Consider the following 24,772-nt stretch of genomic DNA (forward strand, 5'->3'; position numbering starts at 1 on the left):
TATACTCTGATTAAAAAGTGTTCCTTTAATTTTTATGAGCAGTATATATTTTAATAGTTTAAGTTTATCAATTTACAAACATAAAACAGAAGAAATATCTAAATCAAATCAATATTTGGTGTGACTACCCTTTGGCTTTAGGCCAGCATCAATTCAATTCATCAAGCTCTTTTGAAGAATCACAAATAAACGGGCAACATTGAGGACTGTAGATGCAGCGGTCGGCCAAGGAAATTTCATGTTTAATTCCCTTGGACAGATGTCCAGCAATGCCAGCAGCAGAGAACTGGTGGAAACCAGTGGGACCCAGCTACAGCCATCTAGTGTATGGAAAAGGTCTGGGCAGAGATGGTCTTCAATTGTGGCCAAAAAGCTGTACAATAAAGAGATTCTGTAGGCAACAGCATGGTGGAGTTTCTTTGCAAGTTTGGGGCTTGTGCTTCTTCAAATGGAGTTGAAGATTTGGTTAGGATTAATGGTGTCCTCAATGCTGAGAGATACAGGTAGATACTTATCCATCATGCCATACCATCAGAGAGGTGTGCGATTGGCCCCATATTTATTCTGCAGCAGGACAACAACCTCAAACGTACAGCCAATGTCATTAAAAACTATCTTCATTATAAAGAAGAACAAAGGAAGTCCTGGAAGTGATGGTTTGGCCCCCAAAGAGCCCTGATCTCAATATCACGGAGTCTGTTTAGGATTACATGAAGAGACAGAAGGATTTGAGGCAGCCTACATCCATGGAAGATCTTTATTTGGTTCTCCAGGTTTTTTGGAATAACCTACCTGCCAAGTTCCTTCAAAAACTGTATGCAAGTGTACCTAAAAGAATTAGAATTGACGCTATTTTAAAGGCAAAGGGTGGTCACACCAAATATTGCTTTGATTTGAATTTCTCTTCTGTTCATTTACTTTCTATATCATTAGTTGATAAAAAATAAATTATGAACACTTCTATTTGTGAAAGCATTCTCATTTACAGCATTGTTTCACAACTGCCCAAGTCATTTGAACAGTACTGTATGTATCCAAATTTGCTACCAAATTAAATCCCTATCTGTCCACAAAAAATGATGTATACTATCTTAGGGTAGACTATAAAACCTAAAAGATATAATGTGTGAAATCAAGACATCATCTGAAATGAGAAAAAAAAAAAACACTCTGGGGCTCAAGGGGAGTTAGGAAGAAGTAGGCCTGGGGACTCAAGTGGCTAACATGTTAACGTGTCAAAGCTTAGATCAGATTTTAGTTATTGGGTTTGCATATACTTCAAGGAATCTAGATTTTCAAGGGAAATGCTAAATGGCAGATTGCTGGGGTTCACAAATTTACAAAGCCTGTTCTTTACCTATCTAACAGATTTGTATTTTAATGGTCTTTCTGATATTGTATACAACTCAGGATACAACTTGGATGGTGGCTGATCTGTTCATCTTAGGGTAGTAATGTTATATTACAGGTATACTTAGGTAACTGGAAATCATTTCTCTTCTGAGGCATAGTACGTTCTAAATTTTTCATGGCATGTTTCCATTAATAAGCCATCCTCATTTCTAGGGAATGCGACTGGTGATACAGCATAATCTTTAATTATTAATCGCATCATTGAGTAATGGAAATGAAGGACAAAATGTGCTGGCAAATGATTTAAAAAAGACTTAAGCGACAAATTGAAATCTGTAAGTGGTAACAAAATTTAAAAAGGTAAACAGTTTGCAAAATGCCACCTGACGGAATCGATATATGGTTTGATAAGGTTTGGTACAGTGCAGCCTGAACTCTATTTATCATCCAGCAAATTAAATTTTGTTCTAATGGCTTATTGGAATACTGAGAGCCCCTGTGAGTAAGATACATTCACATGGTTGGTTTCATTTGCACGACTTGATTCTGGTACACAAAACTTACTGAAAACCACTCAAAGGAATCATGAATTCTATGATGACTGAACTACTACGGAGAGGCACTGACAATGCAGGATATGCCCCTTGATCCAAAAGGACACTTAGATGGCATACATAGTCTTAGGATGCTAGTGAGTCATTGGTTCTATCAATAGCCATTGTACATTAATAAAAATGCACCCTTACAGGCCTTTATATCATATATCTAATTTTACTCAATATTAGTACATATGTTATTTTAAATGTATTTCTACATTGTTAATAATTTTATTGAGAAAAAGTTAAACAATCGAGGACTGCAATGACAGTATACATATTTCTGTTATTATAGGTTTCCTTAACTTGACCACACTATTTTATTCACTGTCCTGTAACTTTAATAATAACTTTTTAACTATTATAAGCCTATTTAAATAAATTAGTGTTGTGTCATTTCCAATTGTTTTAGGCAGTTTAGTCTGCACTTTATTTTGCATGTCATTGATTACAAATTTGTTTATGTGGGGTCATTATATATGGAAGGTAAAGAGGCAACACACACTGTAAAGACCACACAGATATATTGATAAACAGCATAAAATAGATACTGTATCTGGGGTTTGGTTTGTCGTTTCTTCTTTTGATGGTCTATTGCCAGTTTTTCAAGTAGGGATTGCTTTAAATGCACACAAGTGTCTTTTGTTTGGATGTGATAAAGGGTCAAAGGGAACTTTGAGAGTTCATTACGCATGGTTAAGTAACGTTTGACCTCTGTCATTGCCAACAAAGGATATATAACAAAGTATTGAGATGAACTTTTGATATTGACCAAATACTTATTTTCCACCATAATATGCAAATAAATTCTTTCCAAATCAGCCAATGTGATTGTCTGGATTTGTTTTCTCATTTTGTCTCTCATAGTTGAGGTCTACCTATGATGCCAATTACAGGCCTCTCTCATCTTTTTAAGTGGGAGAACTTGCACAATTGGTGGCTGACTAAATACTTTTTTGCCCCACTATAAATATATATATATATATATATATATATATATTTTTTTTTTTTATTAACTGTTGATTTGTACCCTTATTGCTGTATAAACCTGTAAGAGTTCTGTATATACCCAGTGGTATCGATACAGCAGCAGGTGGTTATATAAAAAAGAAACATAGACCAGATTAATTATACAAAAGTGTTGTTTGCAAAGAATACTACTCAATCATGTGAAAGGAAGATTTAAATAACAGGATTTTTACCTGCATGTGACTGGATTACTGAAGTCAGAACAACTTCACCTCATTCATTAGCTAAGTGAAAATTTACAGTGCAAAAAAGGAAATTCGCTTAGCTTTATGGAAAAGATTAAGTTGTGTTGACTTCAACCAATAACATGTAAGCAAAAATCTAGTCTTTTACATTTTTCTTGTGTAATCTTTGCAAAGTAAATTTTCACTTTTACCTCATTAACTAGAAAATAATTGAATATTTACATAAAAAATTAAAGTGATATTAAAGGTCTGTTTTTGATTTTTTTTAAATTACAAACATGTTATACTTACCTGCTCTGTGAAGTGGTTTTGCATATTTCAGTCACGATCCTCCTTTTCTTGGGTCCCCCACTAATGCTTCTGTCTTCTCCCTCCTGAGCAGTGCCCCCATAGCAAGCCACTTTCTATAGGGGCGCTGATGTATGCTCGCTCCCAAGTCCCGCTCTGTACGTCCATAAGACACAGCAGAGTGCAGCTTGACCCCACCCCCCATTCCCTCCTCACTGGCTGTGATTGACAGCAATGAGAGCCAATGGCTCCCACTGCTATTTCTAGGCCAAGGAGGAGGCAGAGACCCGGGGGAGCAGCTGCTCTCCTGCAAATCGCTAGACCGAGATTAGGCTCAGGTGAGTATTAGGGAGGGTTGGGGGGGGGGGGGGGGGAGCTGCACACAGAAGGTTTTTTACCATCATGCATAGAATGCATGGCGGTAAGAAACTGTCAGCCCTTCAGCCTTTACAACCACTTGCTCTACTAACACTGTTCAACAGGTAAAAAGTTTTGGGCATAAAATTAGCTAATCTTACATAATTTTGGGGTGCTGAAAACGAAAATGACCCTAAAAAATGTTGATTGGCTCTAGTTTCCATGATATATTCACCCATCTAATGACGTAAGCCATTCAAAATTATGATGCAACTTCAGCTGCATATTGCGCAATTGATACTGGTGACCAATAGAAAATTGCATGTATACTGAGATGATGCAATATTAGCCTTTAATTGCATCACTTCGCTGCATAAAAGCTGCAGTATCTGTAGCTGATTGTAATTCGACAGCATCTTTACATTTCGTTTTATGCTTATATAGGCTACTCAGTAATGCCTCGAACTTGTGTGAATAAAGCAGATAATTTCTGCTATATCTGCGGTGAAATAACTTTTATCTCACAAAAAAGGAGGATAACAGGAATGATTAAGAAAGCCTACAACTTGTATTTTGGCTGCAAGATAGGAGACCAGGACAAGAGCTGGGCACCACATATATGCTGCAATTCTTGTGGGACGGCACTGGAGCAATGGTTGAATGGAAAAAAGGCATCTATGCCTTTCGCTGTGCCAATGATTTGGAGAGAGCCAACAGATCATGTTAGTAATTGTTACTTTTGTATGGTGCCTCCAATTGTAAAAGGGCTAAATAAGAAGAAAAAGTTATCTGTGCACTATCCAAATATTCCATTGGCAATACGTCCAGTTCCTCATGGAGAGGGGCTACCAATTCCTAAAGCACCAGAATCCTTTGTGGTTGAGTCAAGTGAGGAAGAACCTGAAGCGTGTAGTCACGTGCAGTTGTAAGAGATAGCCCTTTCCTCGAATACAAGAGAAAAGCCAAGAGAAGCAAAACCGACACAAACTGAAGACAAAACTAGTGAGAATCCTAAGTATTAAAATGATTCAATTTAGCTTATGGCTATAATTTTTCTTGGTAATCCTATGCAATATATTATGCCATTTAGGCTTTGTTATGTAGTCAATATCACTTGCTTTATATTTGTGGAAAGACATCTATCTATATAATTATTGTGCATTATGTAGTCATTACGCCTATAGTAGAAAACGTTCCGTTTACAGAAAAACTAGAGCCAATTGACAAATTTCATTGTTATATTTGAACTCAGAATGTGAAATTCATTAAGAAATGGATCCTTTTGTTTCCAAAACTGGCAAAAAATAAAAATTTGTTGAACAGTGTAATTTAGTGAACAAACCCCATTGTATACAGAGAACACACAAAAACTCCAATGACTAAAGTAAAACATTCTGTAAAAGATATGTGTTTGGTAAATTCTGCTTTAAGGTTACATGAAGTACAAACTAAAATGCTCACAGATAAGCACTGAGTACAAAATGAATAGATGATAAAAGCAACATTAAAGCTATTTGATTGGCATTAGATAGCTAACATGTCTTCACCTTTGGCAATGGCAAATGACAAATTCCCAACTGGGCTTCAACATCTTCCGAAGATATCCTAGGGCAGACTGGAAATTTACAGCCAGTGGGATATTGTTTGTGATGAGATAAGCTCTGCTGAATGTGAGCACGTGAGCAGGTCAGTATCAAGGGAAAGAAATTGCTGTAATTGGCATGATTATATCCTATCACAGAACCTCCATCAACTGTGTATGGACTTAGCAATAAGGTTGTTGAGCAAGACACAGATTTATACGTATCTGTAAGCAACCAATGACTTTTGTCTTTCTTGTTAACCATCTTTGCTTTATAAACACCCTTATTAATGCCCCTAGTTCACTGAAAATTATTTTACAATTTTCAAGTGCACAGATACATTAAACTAAACAATAGCTTATCCCTTCCAGGTGAAACTCAACTTATTTCATATATTGGTTTCCTCTGTTATTTAAAAATGGTTTTCAACCTGCAATATCAGATGCTAACTAATATACAGTTTGTGCTGACACTTCTTGCTGTTAAAGTAAGCAAAGCTTTTGTATGTCTCTTCTGCCAAAACACTCCTTTCTCCTGGAATAGTTTTTTTTTGGTGTACCCTGCCTGTGGAACATATGATGTCAGTAAAATGGTGAGAATGGAATGCGAGAATAAGGTAACTGCAGCAAGCATGCACAGGATTTACATCATCAGTGGCTGCCCGATTTCCAGTGTAAGAAAACTCTGGTCTGGAAGAAATGTTGGAGAAGATGACAAAGGGGCAATGGAACAGTCACAGCAAACATCGATCTGTCAGAACTGGAAGAGAACAGACTTAGAGGAAAGTCTGCCATAGCCAAAATCTAAGTCACTCCAGGGCTCACCATGGTTCAACCAGAGCACAGCTTATTTGTTCCATCATTGTAGTTTGTAATTAGCAGCATTAAGGCTTTTTATGGGCATCCAGCAATTTTCTTTTATGACTTTAAACGCAATTCAATGTTGGTTTATGTGGCCATGTACACTGGGCATTTAGATCTGTATTTTAAAAGCATAGTTTAAAAGGCATAAAAAAGTGGCCCAAAGCTGTGTTCGGAGCGGAGCTTTTGAGCATGATTTATATGTGTTCTTGCTTAAACATACAAGAACACATGCATATGCACGTAAATGTATTCCAGTGGCTAGAATAAATGAATATCCTGGCCAGTTGAATGACTTAAAGCTAATGCGTGTCTAAATGCCATACGTTGTAAACGTGCATAAATAAGCATAATTATGCACCAGCTAGCATTTTTTTATGCTTGATTTTTCTGTCATCTCCTGGCAGAAAGACCCAGTGTAGATAGTTGTTGTTTTATGCATATTGCCTGATGCATAAAATATATACACTATATTGCCAAAAGTATTGGGAGGCCCCTCCAAATTATTGGATTCAGGTGTTCCAATCACCTCCATGGCCTCAGATGTATAAATTCAAGCACCTAGGCATGCCGACTACATACATTTGTGAAAGAATGGGTCACTTTCAGGAGCTCAGTGAATTCAAGTGTGGTACTGTTATAGGTTGCCACCTGTGGAATAAGTCCATCTGTGATACTTACTTGCTACTAAATATTCCATGGTCTAACTGTTAGTGGCATTATAACAAAGCAGAAGTAATTGGGAACAACAGCAACTCAGCCATGAAGTGGTAGACCACGTAAAATTACAGAGCGGGGTCAGCGCATGCTGAAGCACACAGTGAGCCAATAGCTAAACACCTCCAAACTTCGTGTGGTCTCAGATTAGCACAAGAACAGTGCATAAAGAGCTTCATGGAATGGGTTTCCATGGCCGAGCAGCTGCATCCAAGCTTTACAGCACCAAGTGCAATGCAAAGCATTGAATGCAGTGGTATAAAGCACACCACTACTGGACTCTGGAGCAGTGGAGACGTGTTCTCTGGAGTGACGAATCATGCTTCTCTGTCTGGCAATTCAATGGACGTGTCTGCGTTTGGCGGTTGGCAAGAGAACGGTACTTGCCGGACTGCATTGTGCCAAGTGTAAAGTTTGGTGGTGGTGGGGGAGGAGATTATGGTGTGGGGTTGTTTTTCAGGGGTTGGGCTTGGACCCTTAGTTCCAGTGAAGGGAACTCTTAAGGCGTCAGCATACCAAGACATTTTGGACAATTTCATGCTCCCAACTTTGTGGGAAGAGTTTGGGGTTGGTCCCTTCCTGTTCCAACATGACTGTGCACCAGTGCACAAAACAAGGTTCATAAAGACATGGATGAGCGAGTTTGGGGTGGAGGAACTTGACTGGTCTGCACAGAGACCTGACCTCAACCCTTTGGGATCAATTAGAGCGGACACTGAGGGCCAGGCCTTCTTGTCTGACATCAGTGCCTGACCTCACAAATGCGCTTCTGGAAGAATGGTCAAATATTCCCATAGACACACTCCTAAACCTTGTGGACAGCCTTACCAGAAGAGTTGAAGCTGTTGTAGCTGCAAAGGGTGGGCCAACTCAATATTGAACCCTATGGACTAAGACTGGGATGCCATTAAAGTTCATGTGCGTGTAAAGGCAGGTATCCCAATTTTTTTGGCAATATAGTGTATTTTCCTATTAAATTTAGATGTTCAAACATACTAACATACAATATACTATCAAAACTGCTCATCCAGACCTCTCATATCATTACATAAATAATATTTTATATTGCACATTTTATGTATTCATGTAACAAAGTTGCTCCTTCCTACCTGTACTTTATTGAAAAGCAGCCTGTCCCATATACTATTATTTCGAATGACCCCTCTTCTCACTTCAGCTTCTTTCCGTCGAGATGCAAATTCAAGAATCCATCGCTTAATGGGTGTATCTGCTTGACTAAAGATCTAGCACAGAGTGAAAGGAAAGACATTTCTAGACACAAACACAAAAACACTAAGCAGATGCAGTGATGATTACTTTCCATGTACATTATATTGAATAAATATATTTTTTATAGTAAATATATAGTTATGATAACCTTATTGCAATATACAACAAAAAACCCAATCAACAAAATATGGTGAGCAAAAGTAATGTGTTTTTCAATTAGACTTACAGTTTTGTTTTAAGTATCCAAAGAAGAAGGCAAAACACTTTTGTTGTTATGAAAGTAGTAGTTAGGAATTTTTTTAAAATGCTCATTATTTCTAGGGGAGAGATGAAGAGGCTCTGTCACTTGTCTCTCTACTTCAGCTAGCTCTGGCACTCTCCTGCTTTGCCCAAAGCTTTGGTCTGTCAGCCGAGCCTCAACGTCATCATTTACAATACAGGGACGTTAACCCTGTATTGTACACTGGAGAGGATGGAATGCGACTGGAGCTGGTTGCAGCTTACAGAACAGGCTCTAGGGCAGTGGTGAGCAACCTTTTTTTTCAACTGAGCCAAATCTCGCCAAAACCACAATTGAAATTTATTTTGAGAGCCACATTTTTAAAACTGAAAATACATCCCCCATATAGTAATTTATCCCCCATATAGTAATTCATCCCCCATAGTAATTCATCCCCCATATAGTAATTCATCCCCCATATAGTAATTCATCCCCCATAGTAATTCATCCCCCATATAGTAATTCATCCCCCATATAGTAATTCATCCCCCATAGTAATTCATCCCCCATATAGTAATTCATCCCCCATATAGTAATTCATCCCCCCTATAGTAATTCATCCCCCCTATAGTAATTCATTCCCCATATTGTGTCAATTCACTTACCTTTGCTCCGCGCGTTCCTCTCGCCGTGTTCCCGCGCCATTCCGGTCTTCAGGGCGGACTGTGAGAGGAGAGGAGTTCGTCACGCTGCCCCGCCTACATCCTGACAGCCAATGTTTGCCACGCTCCGCGGGCCGGATTAAAATGTCCGCCGGGCCGTAGTTTGCCCATTGCTGGGCTAGCTGCAGAGTCCTGACTTTTGGGGCGGCCGCCCGAGAGGAGGGAGGGGAGCGGGCGCCCGGCACACAGAAGAGCGGCATTAAAATGTGTAAAGAGCCGCGGCTTGCCGACCACTGAGCTACGGCAACCCTATTGCCTGTCACCTGGTGGGCAGTGTGCTCCGGAGCCGCAGCAAAGGTGAAAAAGAGCCGTATGCGGCTCTGGAGCCGCGGGTTGCCGACACCCGCTCTAGGGGATCCTGCTGGAGCGAGAAATAAAGGTATTTACACCCTAATCATGTGCCCCTAGATATATTGAGCATTTAAGTCTTAAAGTTCACTGGGTCCCACTTCAAGGGTTCAATTTTTTAAATTAGTTGGGCTTTCAAAATGAACTCATCAAAAGCAAGATATAACTGAATAGTTTATTAAAAGATAGCAAATATTGCAATATTCACCTTCATTCCAGGGAGATTTCCCCCACAGTAAACTTTTTCTCTCATTATCTGCCCTTAGTCTGATGGCCAGCATCATTTAATTGTTGGAATACAATGTCCATGTGTTTTTTGCAACAACTACATCAGTTTTCAGTAGAGATCTATTCTTCAAAAAGTAGATGGCAGTGTTTATATTTTTGTAGGTACATCTATGATACTGTAAACTCTACATCTTTTCTCAAAAATAAAGTCTCCTATTTCCTGATTGCAATGAAGCAAGCAGACAAACACATGTGGACTGTGCACTGTCTGTTCTGTAATGCTACACACAAATTTTTTCACAGAATATGAGCCCAGGCATAGCCTACTCATAGCCTGCTGCAGCAAAAAAAGTACATGATACGGCAACAGAAAGAAGACTGCAACAGAACAAAAAGAGAACAGCTAGTAACAGGGCTTCAACAAAGCATTAATTTGCAAATCTGACAAACCAGAACTACCAGTCTTGGAAATCTCTGATGGCGGCCCTGCATGGCTCTGTCTGCTGCTTCTCAAAAGGTCACTTCTTCTGGGGGCGGTGCCGCCCCCCTAAAAATTGCCGCGCTAGGCAAACGCCTTGTTTGCCTCGCGGTAGATACGCCCCTGATGTTAACCCCTTCCTGACCAGTGTCATTAGTACTGTGTCAGTGCTTTTTATTAGCACTGATCGCTGTATTAGTGTCACTGAGGATGTCAGTTGCAGTGAGTCAGTTCCCACCCTGAGTCCAGAATGCCCGCCACAGTCCCGCTATAAGTCGCTGATTGCCGCCATTACTAGTATAAAAAAATTTGCCATTTGTAGACCGATTAATTTACGTGTATATGGATTTTTTTTTTTAGCAAAGACAAGTAGCAGAATACGTTTTGGCCTAAATTTATGACAAAATCAGATTTTTTACTGAATGTTTTATAGCAAAAAGTCAAAAACATAGTTTTTTTTTTCAAAATGGTCAGTCTTTTTTTGTTTATAGCGCAAAAAATAAAAAATACAGAGGGAATCGCATACCACCAAAAGAAAGCTCTATTTGTGGGAAAAAAAACACATTTTATTTGCGTGCAGCATTGCATGACCGCGAAATTGTCAGTTAAAGTAATGCATATTGCATAAAATGACCTTGTTAGGAAGGGGGGTAAATCCTCTGGATGGCAAGTGGTTAACTGACAATTACTATGCAAGTGGAATAAAAATTAGTTCACGTATTCAAAAAATTAAATGCACCAGCTGTATAAAAGGAAAATGGCACAAAATGCCTTTCCAAAGCAGAGTAACAGCAAAGCTAAAAAACCTCTGGACATAATTCATTCAGATCTTTGTGGCCCAATTTAGAAATTGACTCCAGGTAGGAAGAGGTGTTTTATCACTTATATAGAGGATTATTTCAGGTAGAAGTAAAGTACCAGAGAAACCTTAACAGTATTTGGCTCAAGTAAGCAACAAATGTGGCAAAATGTCAAGTGTATTGCACACAGATAATGAAACTGAATATACAGGTGATAACACACAGGCAATTCTCAGAAAGCATGGCATAATATTTCAAATTATTGTACCATACAGCCCAGAACAAAACAGGGTTGCAGAAAGAATGAACCACACTCTATGTAAGAATGTAAGAACCATGGTGTTTGATGCACATATGCCACCCACATGCTGGGGGAGGCAAGTATGACTGCATGCTAAAAATGCTAAATCAACTAGCAGGAAAATCAACGCAAAGCGTGTGCACAACCCAAAAGAAAAATGCACGCAATAGGATGCTGCCGCAAAGGAAGGTGTATTTGTGGGGTACAGTGAATCTAAAAAAGGATACAGAATTTTACACCAAGACAAACAAGGTAACCATCAGTAGAAGTGTAATTGTCGATGAAACGTTAGTGTGTTAAAAATCTCATGAACTAACACAAATGCTTCAAACTGAAAGAAATTCTACATCAGTGTCACATTAAGATAAGGAAAAAAGTGACACAGAAATAGAAATGGCCACAGACAATCCAAATACTGTAAAAGAAGAAAACAAGAAACCAGGCCACCAGAGGCTTCAATCAGGAAATCCACCAAAAGCAATAGGCATCCCAGCCAAACGCCTGTCCTATGCGGCTTGTGTAGGATTAAAACCAAATCCAGATTCATGGAATGAGATGCAAAGGCTTCCAACCCATAAGAAAAAAAAGTGGATCAGAGTTTCTGATAAAGAGAGATGACATCTAATGCTTACAAGAAACAGATTTATAGAACTGAGATCCGAAATGGGAGTATTATAAAGAATAGTTGTTGAGTGGGGGTGTTGGAATACAATGTTCATGTATTTTGTGCAACAACTACATCAGTGTTCAGTAGAGATATAGTCTTTAAGCAGTAGATGGCAGTGTTTATAAGCTTATAGCTGCATATATTGTACTGTAAACTCTGTGTCTGTCTATAAAGAATTTCTAACATTTAACCCATGCTCTATTATCCCAGGTTGTCCTGGATCCATTCACCCTGTGACTGGACAGTGAAAGGAGAAGCAACACAGTGATGATCATATCCCACTGTAACTCTGCTTTCTCTTATCAGCTTGCCTCTTCTCAGGACAACTGTTTGGCTCCTTGTACTCCTTGTTCTCACACTTCCCTGATGTGCAGGGACTGCAAGAGGCTGATACTAGGTCATATGCAGGTAATTACACTGCTTGTATTTATAAAATACATGTATTGATGTATTAATGAATACAGAGCTGCAAGATTCTGGATTCAAGCTGTAAGTCCTACCATCATCTTATTTGTTCACTGTCCTTGTCCTTTGTTTATGACAGACCTGGGATGTTAAGATATGCAACCTTTAATTTAGTTATGTACTGATTAAGAAGCATTAAATGAGCTTTTAAATACTGCTTATATAAGTACTTGAATTTGTCTTTATATTAGACCTCCCCATTCTACAGGCTTACCCTAGTAGACAGGGTAGAAGTGATAGCCAGCCAGAGTGCACTGTGTTTTACACTTCTGGTAATATAAAATTGGTAACCTGTTCAGGGACAGACTGACAACTCACGGGGGCCCCCAGGCAATATGGGATCATGGGGCCCCTGTGTCCTTGCCCAAACTCAAAAAAGCCTATGAAAAAGGTACCAGAGGCATCTTATGGTGCCCCCTACTGACCCCGGGCCCTCGGGCAGTGCCCGAGTTTCCAAATGGTCAGTCAGCCCCTAAACCTGTTCATAACATGTACTGCTGCTCATTCATTGTCCAATCAGCAGAGGATATGGAATGAGAGAAGCTGTTTGAAAGAGGAAAGTAGGCACAAAGACAAAAAAACCTGATTTTTCACTGTTGTTTTGTTGCTCTGCAGATCCCCCTTGTCTTTAATTAAATACATTTCTTGGGAAATGAGTGCCTGCGTCACATAACAATCCATTCAGATTGTTGTATCTAGGTTATTGTTATCACATTATTAAAGCTAGTTTTTCCAACTGAGATTTTTAACCAAAAGTATGCATCACTAGCTATGTGTACTGTAACAGCAGCTAAAAAGTATGAAATATTATTTTCTTCAAGCAAGGGGAAATGACAGCCTTTTACAAAGCCAAAAAGCTACCAATTCATGTATGCATGACTTAATGTCACTACTGCTTGTATTAATATTAATGTTATGAATGTAAAGTCTCTGCTGTGTGGGATATTTCTTGTCTGGGGAGATGGTCTGAAATAATTTTTGTAAAATTGTTACAGCCCTTCAATAAAAGTGTTTTGGTTTTTTTTTTGTTTTTTTTTAAAGAAGGCTCAGCATACTGTTTATAGTATTCCTGTTCTCTCTGTTTTATTTATCAAAGTAATAACTGTTTCCCCTTCACCTTACAGCAGAAATACTGCTACAGCGCGGCACGGCTGTGCAAAATCACGTATATATATGTAAAAACATACAGGCAAGGTTTTTTTCTGAGTTTAAGGGGTTGAGGTTTACCTTGTATGCTAGCTGCTGTGATTTTTTATCTCACTTTGCGCTCACTTACCATATCGTTACCTGTAACGTATATATATATATGTGATTTGCATTTCCGTGCCACCATTGGTGGCTCCAGATGTTGATCACCAGGTCCTGGCTGGAGATTCCCCACCGGCACTTGGGATTGCCAAGTAACACTGACAGGAAAAAGACCTGTGTGTAAACAACACAGGTCTTTCTCCTGCCAGCAATAACATGCTGCTGTATATTTCTCTGCACAGCAGAGAAATACACAGCAGCATGTTTCCCTAGTAAAACACACACAGCACATTAAACAGCACACAGTTAACCCTTTGATCGCCCCAGATGTTAACCCCTTCCTGTCCTGCCCAGTGTCATTAGTACAGTGTCAGTGCTTTTTATTAGCATCGATCACTGTATTAGTGTCATTTGGATGTCAGTGGCAGTTAGTCAGTTCCCTCCCAGTGTCAGAATGCCCGCTGCAGTCCCGCTATAAGTCGCTGATCACCGCCATTACTAATATAAAAAAAAATCCACTATATATACCGCTATTTGTAGATGCTATAACTTTCATGTAAACTAATTTATTTATATGTATATGGATTTTTTTTTAGCAAAGACATGTAGCAGAATACATTTTGGCCTAAATTTACGCCGAAATTTGATTTTTTAAATTTTTTTACTGGATATGTTTTATAGCAAAAAATAAAAAATATTGTTTTTTTTTTCAAAATTGTCGGTATTTTTTTCTTTAAAGCACAAAAAACAAAAAATGCACAGGTGATCAAATACCACCAAAAGAAGGTTCTATTTGTGAGGAAAAAAGTACATAAATTTTATTTACGTACAGCATTGCATGATCGTGCAATTGTCAGTAAAAGTAACGCAGCGCCGTATCGTAAAAAAATGGCCTGGTCAGGAAGGGGGGTAAATCCCCTAGAAGGCAAGTGGTTAATGGGACCTCATCGTGAATATGCAGTTCAGTTCTGGTAGTAGTTCACAAAAAGGATGTTGTAGAACTGAAACAGTGCAGAGTGCATGAAGGCAACTAAATAATAAGAAGCCTGGACTGAACTGATTTTATCTTCCCTTAAGAAGAGGGGATTAGGGGGGATCCTTGTATACAAAAATAAAGGCCCATACTGTAGATTCAAATATTGTTCCTTGAAGGCCACCAAAAAACACAAGGGGTAACTATTTTGCTCCTGGATTAAAGGAAGTTGAATGTTCATATGCTGAAAGAGTTATTTTATTGTAAGAACTGTGGAAATGTTGAACCAATCAATTATGCAGGAACCTTTGGTGATCAGGAAGACACGTTTAACTGATTCCCTGTTTTCCCTATTTTTGTTTAAACTTTATGGATGTCTTTTTCCAACCTTAACCATATGTGTATCCTGGTCACCAGCAGTACAAGTAAACTGAACAAACTCACTAAAGTAACTGAAAGATGATTATTCACAAATGATTTTACATTTGGCTATGGTCTAGGTTTATTTAGAAACCAATACCAATACGAATACCTACCTTGTCATACATTCTGTTTAATAATCTTGGAACCACTGGGAAGATTGTTGGCCGCAAAGTCTTCATGTCATCAGATAGAAGACGAATGTCACCTTGAAAGAACCCAATGCGACCACCATGGCAGTATACCACAGACTAAAAAAAAGCCGAGAAAAAGAACATTTAGCTAAAGTTTAGTAAATAGAGTTAAAATGTGCGGTCACAAAGTTTTAGAATATGCCTAGATTTAACTTGTACTGGTTTACGCATCACAATACCTTGGGAGAGAGAACCTACATTGCAGCTGTAGATTACAGATGGGTCATTGTGAAAATTGTACTACATGTTATTGGGTTTTGTTCTTTTTAAAATGAAACAGTTCTCTTCCATATATAATGCCTCTACTCTGCAGCATGTGTAAGTAAAAGTACATGAGTAGCCTCATATTAGGCTCAGTAAATAGTTTCAGTAGTCTACATCTAGATTTACATCTGCATCAACTGTCTTTTTCCCTCTTTATCATCAAATTGGTCTGCATGGCTGTTGTCCCAGAAGGAAGCCTCTTCTAAAGATGATGCACAAGAAAGCCTGCAAACTATTTGCTGAAGACAAGCAGACTAAGGACATGGATTACTGGAACCATTACCTGTGGTCTGATGAGACCAAGATAAACTTATTTGGTTCAGATGGTGTCAAGCATGTGTGGCGGCAACCAGGTGAGGAGTACAAAGACAAGTGTGTCTTGCCTACAGTCAAGCATGGTGGTGGGAGTGTCATGGTCTGGGGCTGCATGAGTTCTGCCAGCACTGGGGAGCTACAGTTCATTAAGGGAACCATGAATGCCAACATGTACTGTGACATAGTGAAGCAGAGCATGATCCCTCCCTTCAGAGACTGGGCTGCAGGGCAGTATTCCAACATGATAACGACCCCCAAACACACCTCCAAGACGGCCACTGCCTTGCTAAAGAAGCAGAGGGTAAAGGTGATGGACTGGCCAAGTATGTCTCCAGACGTAAACCCTATTGAGCATCTGTGGGGCATCCTCAAATGGATGGTGGAGGAGCGCAAGGTCTCTAACATCCACCAGCTCCGTGATGTCGTCATGGAGGAATGGAAGAGGACTCCAGTTGCAAATTTACACTGTTATACAAGCTGTACATTCACTACTTTACATTGTAGCAAAGTGTAATTTCTTCAGTGTTGTCACATAAAAAGATTAAAATATTCACAAAAATGTGAAGGGTGTACTCACTTCTGGGAGATACTATAAAAGCCTATCAGAAAACAATGAAGTGATCACTGTACAGAGCAGGGTTGACTAGAGAAGTGCAATGAGAGCCTTTTAATGTCAGAACACAGGCTTTTTTTCCCCTCAATCATGCTACTAAAATCGATGCACAGGCAGAACAAATGGTTCCCTATGGTATGAGTTATACAAGTAGCATGTAGTAGCACTTAATTGCACATAACCCTAAATGTACACTTTTCAAAGCTTTTTCATGCTCAATGTGGGTGACTTTAACAAATCATCAGAAAATGTGTTTTCATTCAGAGATTTTCTAACCAGTTGTTAAATTCCTATGCACCTTAGTGATATTTATTCTCTTGTATGGCAAACTTGGACTGTGCTTGTGTCATGCCCACATTAGATCATACCAGGCTTGACCATAGTGAGCGAGTATGGCCAGATGTGTATCTGCATCTACCTGTGAATGGTTAAACTAAAAGGTACCCACAGATATACTGTATGAGTCTCCTACCACTCTCCTCAGTAGCATGAACATTTACATAAAAAGGTGAAAGTCTATGTTTTAAAGTTAATATTATTAAAAAAGAAATATTACAGAACTACTGTATCATGCCTGCATAGGGTATTACTGCTTAAGGGTGGCCACACATGGCCTAAAAGGAACAAGCTATGCAACCCTTGCGATGACTGAGTTCATTATATAGACATATAGTTAGCACTACTGGGCAATGGACGCATCTGCTATCTATAATGTTCCCCTGAAAATCTTTACACTTGCTGTGAACTTTTCTCATTCTTCTTATAACAATGCGGGAACATCTCTCCTACTGGTGTTGAAACAAGAATTCAATAGGAGCACTGTAACATTTTTTTTTTTAGCATAAACCTGGAAAATCCAAAATGGAGGCCTCCACTGTATACATAAGTGGTTGCAATAGTGCAAAAGATGGGAATTGGTGATGGTTGTAGTTGAATTAGTTTTGTGGGTTTGTATGGCTCTAATCAACGCTGCTCTCAAGGAAAGTCTGTCTTCACTGGTGGACAAATTTAGTGGCTCAAAGGAAATTGAAATGTGGAAGCACCAAATAGAAAGAGAAGAGATGTTTAAAGTTTAATCTCTATATTTGCTCAAAATTTGATAGAACATCTCAAAATACTTTGAAGTTTTTAGCATGCCCCCTTTTTTCAGGGCTTATGACATAAGTGCTCTCCTGATTATGCTATCTGTTCATGGATTTCCACTAAACAGTTTTGGGCAGGTTGCCAGACTTGCCCTAAAGAATTGGAGCATGCTATGACTGTCTTTAGAATGCTTTCATTCTGTGCTTCAGCACCTTGATTCAATGCTGTCATCTTGGGGAACATCTACTTCTTGGAAATCCCTGAATGTTAAGAAGGTCTGCTGTTTAAAATGACAGAACATTGATCATCACTGCTTTAAACCAGATGACATTTAAGATTTGAACTAATTTTGATATCTGTGATCTCACTAATATCCCTAGTTTGTGTGTATTTCTGCTAAGTCATTTAGTTATGAAAAATGTAGCTTTATACGAGACATCAACTTCTATATTGCACAAGTGTTAGTAATAAAGATCCCTTCTCATGATCATTTGGCTTGCAGTTTCTATATGATTTCAGATGTTATTTAGATTTTTTGTTTTACTAATCATTCCAGATTATTAAATTTTGCACAGCTTGATTCTTGGTGAGAGTGTCACTACTTTCACCCACGCAAAGACCTTACCTGCACCATTCTCTCAAACATGTGTGCTAAAGGCAAATAGGAAATGTGTACATCCTCAGATGTTGGGGACCACTGACTCTGGAAAGAAAAAAAAAACACAGGCAGCCCAACAAGGCCAAGTCAGATCAGGCAAGCGGCTTACCTGTATTACTCTCTCAAACATGTGAGCCAGAGGCAAGAAGGAGATGAGCACATCGTCCTGTTTCGGAAATATCACTTTCTGCAGGTGAAGGGCGTGGGAGACAGAAAAGGAGAGAAACACTGACAGGAAGACAACGAGAAAGTCATAAAACAATAAAGAAGAAAAATGGTGCAAAAAGGGGGAAGGTTTGTCAAGAGAAAGAGATGGGTAGAAGAGAGCAGCATACAGAGTACAGTGTTAGGCCACAAGGTCAATGAGACTACAGTATGTTAGCAGGAGTAGTAAACATCAGGGCAACACACATACAACACACCACAGAATGCTTCCGGCTGGAACAAACAGCCTTGTCGCTGATGTGCTTTTGTCATGTTGAGAGAGGCTTCAAATTATTATTAAGAAATATTATCATAGTGCCTACCTAGTAAATAAACCTATAAGAAGTAGCCATATAGTATAATAATTACTAAAGTATGATTAAAGCTGAACTCCAGGCAAACAGTTAAAGCTGAATTCCCGTGAAGACAATTTTTGCATAGCTACATTGGCCCATAGTATGTATATGCCATACCTGTGGGATAACCCTGGAAGCTAGAAATCAATATAGTACGCACCTCTACTAAGGTGATCTCCAACAGCTTCTGGGCCCTGTGCCAAGTGGCAGCACTGTGAACACAGGAGGCTCGGCACAACAGCCATTCAGGAAACACTTTGCATTTTCTTAATGAATGCAAAGTGTTGTCTGATTGAACAAGGTGCAGATTATGGGTGATGACATCACAATCTCCACCTCGTCCAATCAGAGAACACTTTGTATTCAGTGAGAAAATGCAAAGTGTTTTTAAAATGGTGCCAAGCAGGCAAACTCCTATATTCACTAAGCAGCAGGACAGCCACTTGGCACAGGACGTAGAAGCTAGTGATCACTGTAGTAGTGGTGCGTACTATAGTGACTGCAAGCTTCAAGGGGGATCCCACAGGTACACATACATATACTGGTCCAAGCTGGACATATGGAGCTATGCATAAACTGCCATTCCTGGAATTCAGCCTTAAATACACAGATGAAATCTATATGTGGGAGCTGTTTCATATGCCAAAGGATTTGTATTTCTGTCCATTTCGTTTTACACAGCTCTGCCATGGACATGCCAGAACAGCAGACCTGTTTTTTTCTCTGCTACAGTTCAGTAACACTTGCAGGTCTTGGTCCTTCTTATCCTCTGACTTGACACTAAGCTCTCATGCACATTGGGTGTTTTGATAACGCTGGTAAGGTTAGCTGTGTAAAGTCGCATTAAAAACGTGAGTTTTTCAGCTTTTTTAGCATTTTTGCAATAGCGTTTAGCAGTGTTTTGCCGCGATTAGTGGTGTTTTTTCGTGTTTTTCCACATTTGTGGTTTTTAGCGTTTTTTAGAGTTTTTTTGACTAAAAAAATCCCAAAATGCCAGTTTGCGGCATTTTACTGCGTTTTGCCGCGTTTTTCAGCATTAGAGCATTGTACATCTAAAAAATGCCTCTAGAAACCCACTAGTCCTGGATTTTTTTCGACCAAAAAACATTGATTACAGTCTATGTGTGCATGGACACATAGGATAACATGCTGGGGAGTTTACTGGCTGTAGAAAAAAACATCAAAAGCCAAAAACAGCAGCTGGAAAAACATCAAGTGTGCATGAGGGCTGAAAGGAAAGGCAGCAGACAAGAGCACTGCAGCACAACTAACTGGCTTCTCCTACTCTCAGTTTGAGTTCTGCTGTACAGGGTATTGCAAGAGGCTGATACCAGTTTAAATTCACAGCCTATTTACACAGCTTGCTTGAAAACAAATATTTAATGACATGTTTGTGAATGCAGAGATGCATTCATTTGTGTCATTAAAGTCTGCCTGAAGTTGATACATTTATTTTGATAAATCCCATCTTAAAGTATACCTGTGTCAAGACTATATCCATGAATATGTAAATATGCACATAGTCTGGGACCAGGTTTACTTCAAATGGGATTTCAGTTTTCCTGCCACTCTGTACTTCTCTGCAGACACCTACTTTCATGCACTCAATGCACACATTTCCGAGAATCCAGATGTGATTCCAGATTTTTTTCTGCAGAGACATCTAGTAATAAACATCTGTAATAACGACCTTTCCAAATACAATGCTCTCTGAGCTTGTCATATACCGTAGGGATGGCCTCTAACTACAAAGTTAGGAAATACCCCTTAAAGTGGTTCTAAATTCTCAAGGTTTTTTACCTTCATGCATTCTATGCATGGAGGCAAAAAACCTTCTGTATGTAGCAGCCCCCCCCCCTGAGCCCCCTTTTGTGCCAGCGATGTCCACAAGACACAGGACCCTCGATCCCCTCGTGTATTGTTTTGTTACTGTATTGTCTCATGTACTGTCCCCCACTATAGTGTACAGCGCTGAGCAAACCTTTTGGCGCTATATAAATACTGTATAATAATAATAACACAGTTCTCCTGGGACTTTCACTCCTGATTGGCTGAGGCAACAGTGGGAGCCATTTGCTCCTGCTGCTGTCAATCAGGAGAGGGAGGGGGCCGAGACACGTCTCTGTGTGTGAATGGACATGCAGCGCCACGGCTCAGGAGTGTGCCTGCTTGGGTGCCCCCATAGCAAGCTGTTTGCTATGGGGACACCCGACAGGAGGGAGGGCCAGAAGTACCGGAGGATCCAGGCTGCTCTGTTCAAAACCACTGCACAGAGCAGGTAAGTATGACATGTTTGCTATTTTTTAAGAAAACAAAAAGAAGACTTTAGTATCACTTTAAAATATAACTAAAGGCAAAAGTTTTTTAAGTTTTGAAGTGGAAAGGGATTAGAACACTAGTCAGTGTTTACTGCGGTCTGTGCCCCTGTTAGAGAGATCCACTCTATTTGTCCTGTTTACCATTATCATTGAAAGTGAAAGAAAATCCCAGATTTTGGGTTGTCTCAAAAAAAGTAATAGAGGGGAGATCTTCCAATGGGTCAACGTTCATTTTTGAAAGCACCCCACGGATCACCAATGTCGTCCAAAAGGCTATTTTTATTGAAGAATGATCACAACACAAAAAGCAAGTTGCAATGTTTCGGAGCCATGCAGGACCCCTTTGTCAGGCAAGGGGACACTAGTTCTGGTGACCTAAGGGTCTCCAAGGAATTCACATAATTTGCATGGATTTCCTCTCACTTCCTGTTCGGCTTTGGAACACGAAAACTCCACAATGGGAAACAGATGGCAAAAAAAAAAAACTGACAAGGGCTATAAACCTCCCTTGCTCTATCCAAAATGAAAAAAAACGTTTTGCCTATAGTTCTACTTTAATTGAATGTTAAAGTGCAGCTATATTTTTATATTTGCCACCAAAAGAAATGGAATATGGTGAGAACTTTCACTAAGCTTACAGAGACATTTACAAAGAGAGAGCTACAGTGGATATAAAAAGTCTACACACCCCTGTTTAAATGTCAGGTTTCTGTGATGTAAAAAAATGAGACAAAGATAAATCACTTCAGACCTTTAATGTGACCTATAAACTGTACAAGTCAATTGAAAAACAAATTGAAATCTTTTAGAGGGGCAAGTAAACATAAAAAAACTAAAATAATGTGGTTGCATAAGTGTGCACACCCTCTTATAACTGGGGATGTAGCTACCTTCAGAATTAGGCAATCACATTCAAAATCATGTTAAATAGGAGTCACTACACACCTGCCATAATTTAAAGTGCCTCTGATTAACCCCAAATAAAGTTCAGCTGTTCCAGTAGGTCTTTCCTGACATTTTCTTAGTCGCATCCTACAGCAAAAGCCATGGGCCGTAGAGAGCTTCCAAAGCATCAGAGGGATCTCATTGTTAAAAGGTGTCAGTCAGGAGAAGGACTTTTCCAAGGCATTAGATTTACCATGGAAACAGTGAAAACAATCATCAGCAAGAAATATGGCACAACAGTGACATTATCAAGAACTGGACATCCCTCCAAAATTGCTGAAAAGACAAGAAGAAAACTGGTCTGGGAGGCTGCCAAGAGACCTACAGCAACGTTAAAGGAGCTGCAGGAATATCTGGCAAGTACTGGCTGTGTGGTACACGTGACAACAATCTCCCGTATTCTTCATATGTCTGGGCTATGGGGTAGAGTGGCAAGATGAAAGCCTTTTCTTACAAAGAAAAACATCCAAGCCCAGATACATTTTGAAAAACACAGCTTAAGGCTCCCAAAAGCATGTGGGAACATGTGTTATGGTCTGATGAAACCAAGGTTGAACTTTTTGGCCATAATTCCAAAAGATATGTTTGGCACAAAAACAACACTTCACATCACCAAAAGAACACCATACCCACAGTGAAGCATGATGGTGGCAGGATCATGCTTTAAGGCTGCTTTTGTTCAACAGCCCCCCATTCTGGAATTGGGGCTTTAGTCAAGGTAGAGCAGGGGTGTCCAAACTATGGCCCTCCAGCTATTGAAGTACTACAAGTCCCATCATGCCTCTGCCTCTGGAAAATCTATGGGTTGATCTGCAGAGGGCTGTGCACAGGAGATGCTCTCGCAATATGACAGATTTGGAGTGTTTTTGCAAGGAAGAGTGGGGAAATATTGCCAAGTCAAGATGTGCCATGCTGATAGACTAGAAGACTAGAAGAATGAGTGTTGTAAATCAAAAAGTGCTTCAACAAAGTATTAGTTTAGGGTGTGCACACTTATACAACCATATTATTTAAATTTTTTATTCTTACTTCCCTCCACCTAAAAGATTTCAGTTTGTTTTTCAATTGAGTTGTATCGTTTATAGGTCACATTAAAAGGTGGAAAAAGTCCTGAAATGATTTATCTTTGTCTCATTTTTTTACATCACAAAAACCTGACATTTTAACAGGGGTGTGTAGACTTTTTATATCCACTGTATAATTCCTATGCTATACATGCCTATTAGCATTTTTATTATTGATTCCCTAGCATCTTACAAAATTCTTTACTTTTTTGTAATATCCTGTATACATCTGTAAAACTCTGCCTTGTATTATCAGATGGTATGCAATGATTTTACACTATGCGTGACAGATACAGAATATTCCTCATCACTCAGGATGTGGAACCAAGGGTACCTTCACAAGTATTTTTGTAAAGCATTGGTGATTGTCAACGCATTACTTTTTCTGTATGCACTGCAGAACTCTTCTGCCAACAGCCTGAAACACTATTAAGTGCTATCTTAAAACCTTGTGTTTTACAAGGTAAAAACAGAAAAAAGTGTTAATTTCTATATTTTAAGATTTTTTTAATCAGAAAAATTGCAAAAAAATTACAAATCGCTACCACAGATTGACAACATTCAGACATGAACACCATGGGCTGATTTACTAAAGGCAAACAAAATGTGCACTTTGCAAAGAGCTTAGTAAATGAGCAGAAGCTCTGCAGAATTCCATCATCCAATCATGTACAAGCAAAAATGTTGTTTTGTTTTCCTTGCAGGTGATTGGTTATTCTTTGCAAAGTGAAACTTTACCTCATTTACTAAGCTCTAGAGCAGTGATTCTCAACCTGTGGGTCGTGACCATTTTGGGGGTCGAACAACCCTTTCACAGGGGTCCCCTAAGACCATCAGAAAACACAAATTTCCGATGTGTAAAGAGCAGCTACTGTGTAGAAAGCAGCTGCTGTGTTGAAAGCAGCTACTCTGTTAAAAGCAGCTACTGTGTTGAAAGCAGCAGTATTGGAGGTAAAACGACACTCATGAATTATAATTACTGGGTAAATAATTTTATGGCTTGGGGTCACCACAACATGAGGGACTGTATTAAAGGGTCACGGCATTAGGAAGGTTGAGAACCACTGCTCTAGAGCAACTGCTCTTGCAGAGTGCAACTGTACTTTGCAAAGCGCACAGTCCATTTGGCTTTAGTAAATCAACCCCCTTGTTGGTAATTCTGGATACTGCTAAAAGATTTGGTGTGTCTCAAGATTTTAGCTCCTAAAACAACTGTGCTAGATTGGGCTAATTTCAATAAAAATATTATATGTGTACGCTCAACATGTTGCTTGTAGCACTTTGCACCAGAAAATGTGCAAGCCCCAAAAATAAAACTATTTGGGACCAGCGTTCCATTCACTTGTCATGATCTCATATAAAGACAATCACCTTCCAGTTAGCAGTTTCATGAAAGAATTAGAAATGAATAGTATAGAAGGATAACATTGGTAAAAAGGTAAAGAGGCAATGGTTAAAGCCCAACGCCTGCCAAAACGCTTCATTCTGTTTTGGAAGAGGAACACTTAGAACCTCTGTTGGGATTGTATCTATTTCGTAGCCCTCCTGGGCCATCAGGAGCAAAAGTTAAAGGAAGTGTGACACTGAGATAATAAGACATAGACAAGAAAAACAAACAGTTTGGCTAGAGTTGAGCTTTAGATGTTATGATGGGCAGTGCTAAGTGGGTTTATATACAGTAAACGTATGT

The 24,772-nt window shown here is 39.3% G+C and overlaps 1 protein-coding gene across 8 annotated transcripts in view; it reads right to left on the minus strand.

Moving 5' to 3' along the window:
* Positions 1-24,772, minus strand: part of ACSL6 (acyl-CoA synthetase long chain family member 6) — a 265,006-nt gene that overhangs the window by 36,087 nt on the left and 204,147 nt on the right. For 5 of the 8 annotated variants that reach the window (XM_089694067.1, XM_089694069.1, XM_089694074.1 and 2 more), the window contains 3 exons: positions 18,305-18,382; positions 15,185-15,319; positions 8,078-8,212 (listed from right to left, as the gene is read on the minus strand). In XM_089694067.1, the coding sequence (XP_089550193.1) occupies positions 8,078-8,212; positions 15,185-15,319; positions 18,305-18,382 (348 nt within the window). Of the gene's footprint in view, positions 1-8,077; positions 8,213-15,184; positions 15,320-18,162; positions 18,241-18,304; positions 18,383-24,772 lie in introns of all 8 variants that reach the window. The other 3 variants (XM_089694075.1, XM_089694068.1, XM_089694072.1) reach the window with 3 other exon arrangements.

The sequence above is a fragment of the Staurois parvus genome, unplaced genomic scaffold, assembly GCF_062004578.1.
Source record: "Staurois parvus isolate SC_StPar_1 unplaced genomic scaffold, SC_StPar_1.0 ptg000648l, whole genome shotgun sequence".
Classification (NCBI taxonomy): domain Eukaryota; kingdom Metazoa; phylum Chordata; class Amphibia; order Anura; family Ranidae; genus Staurois; species Staurois parvus.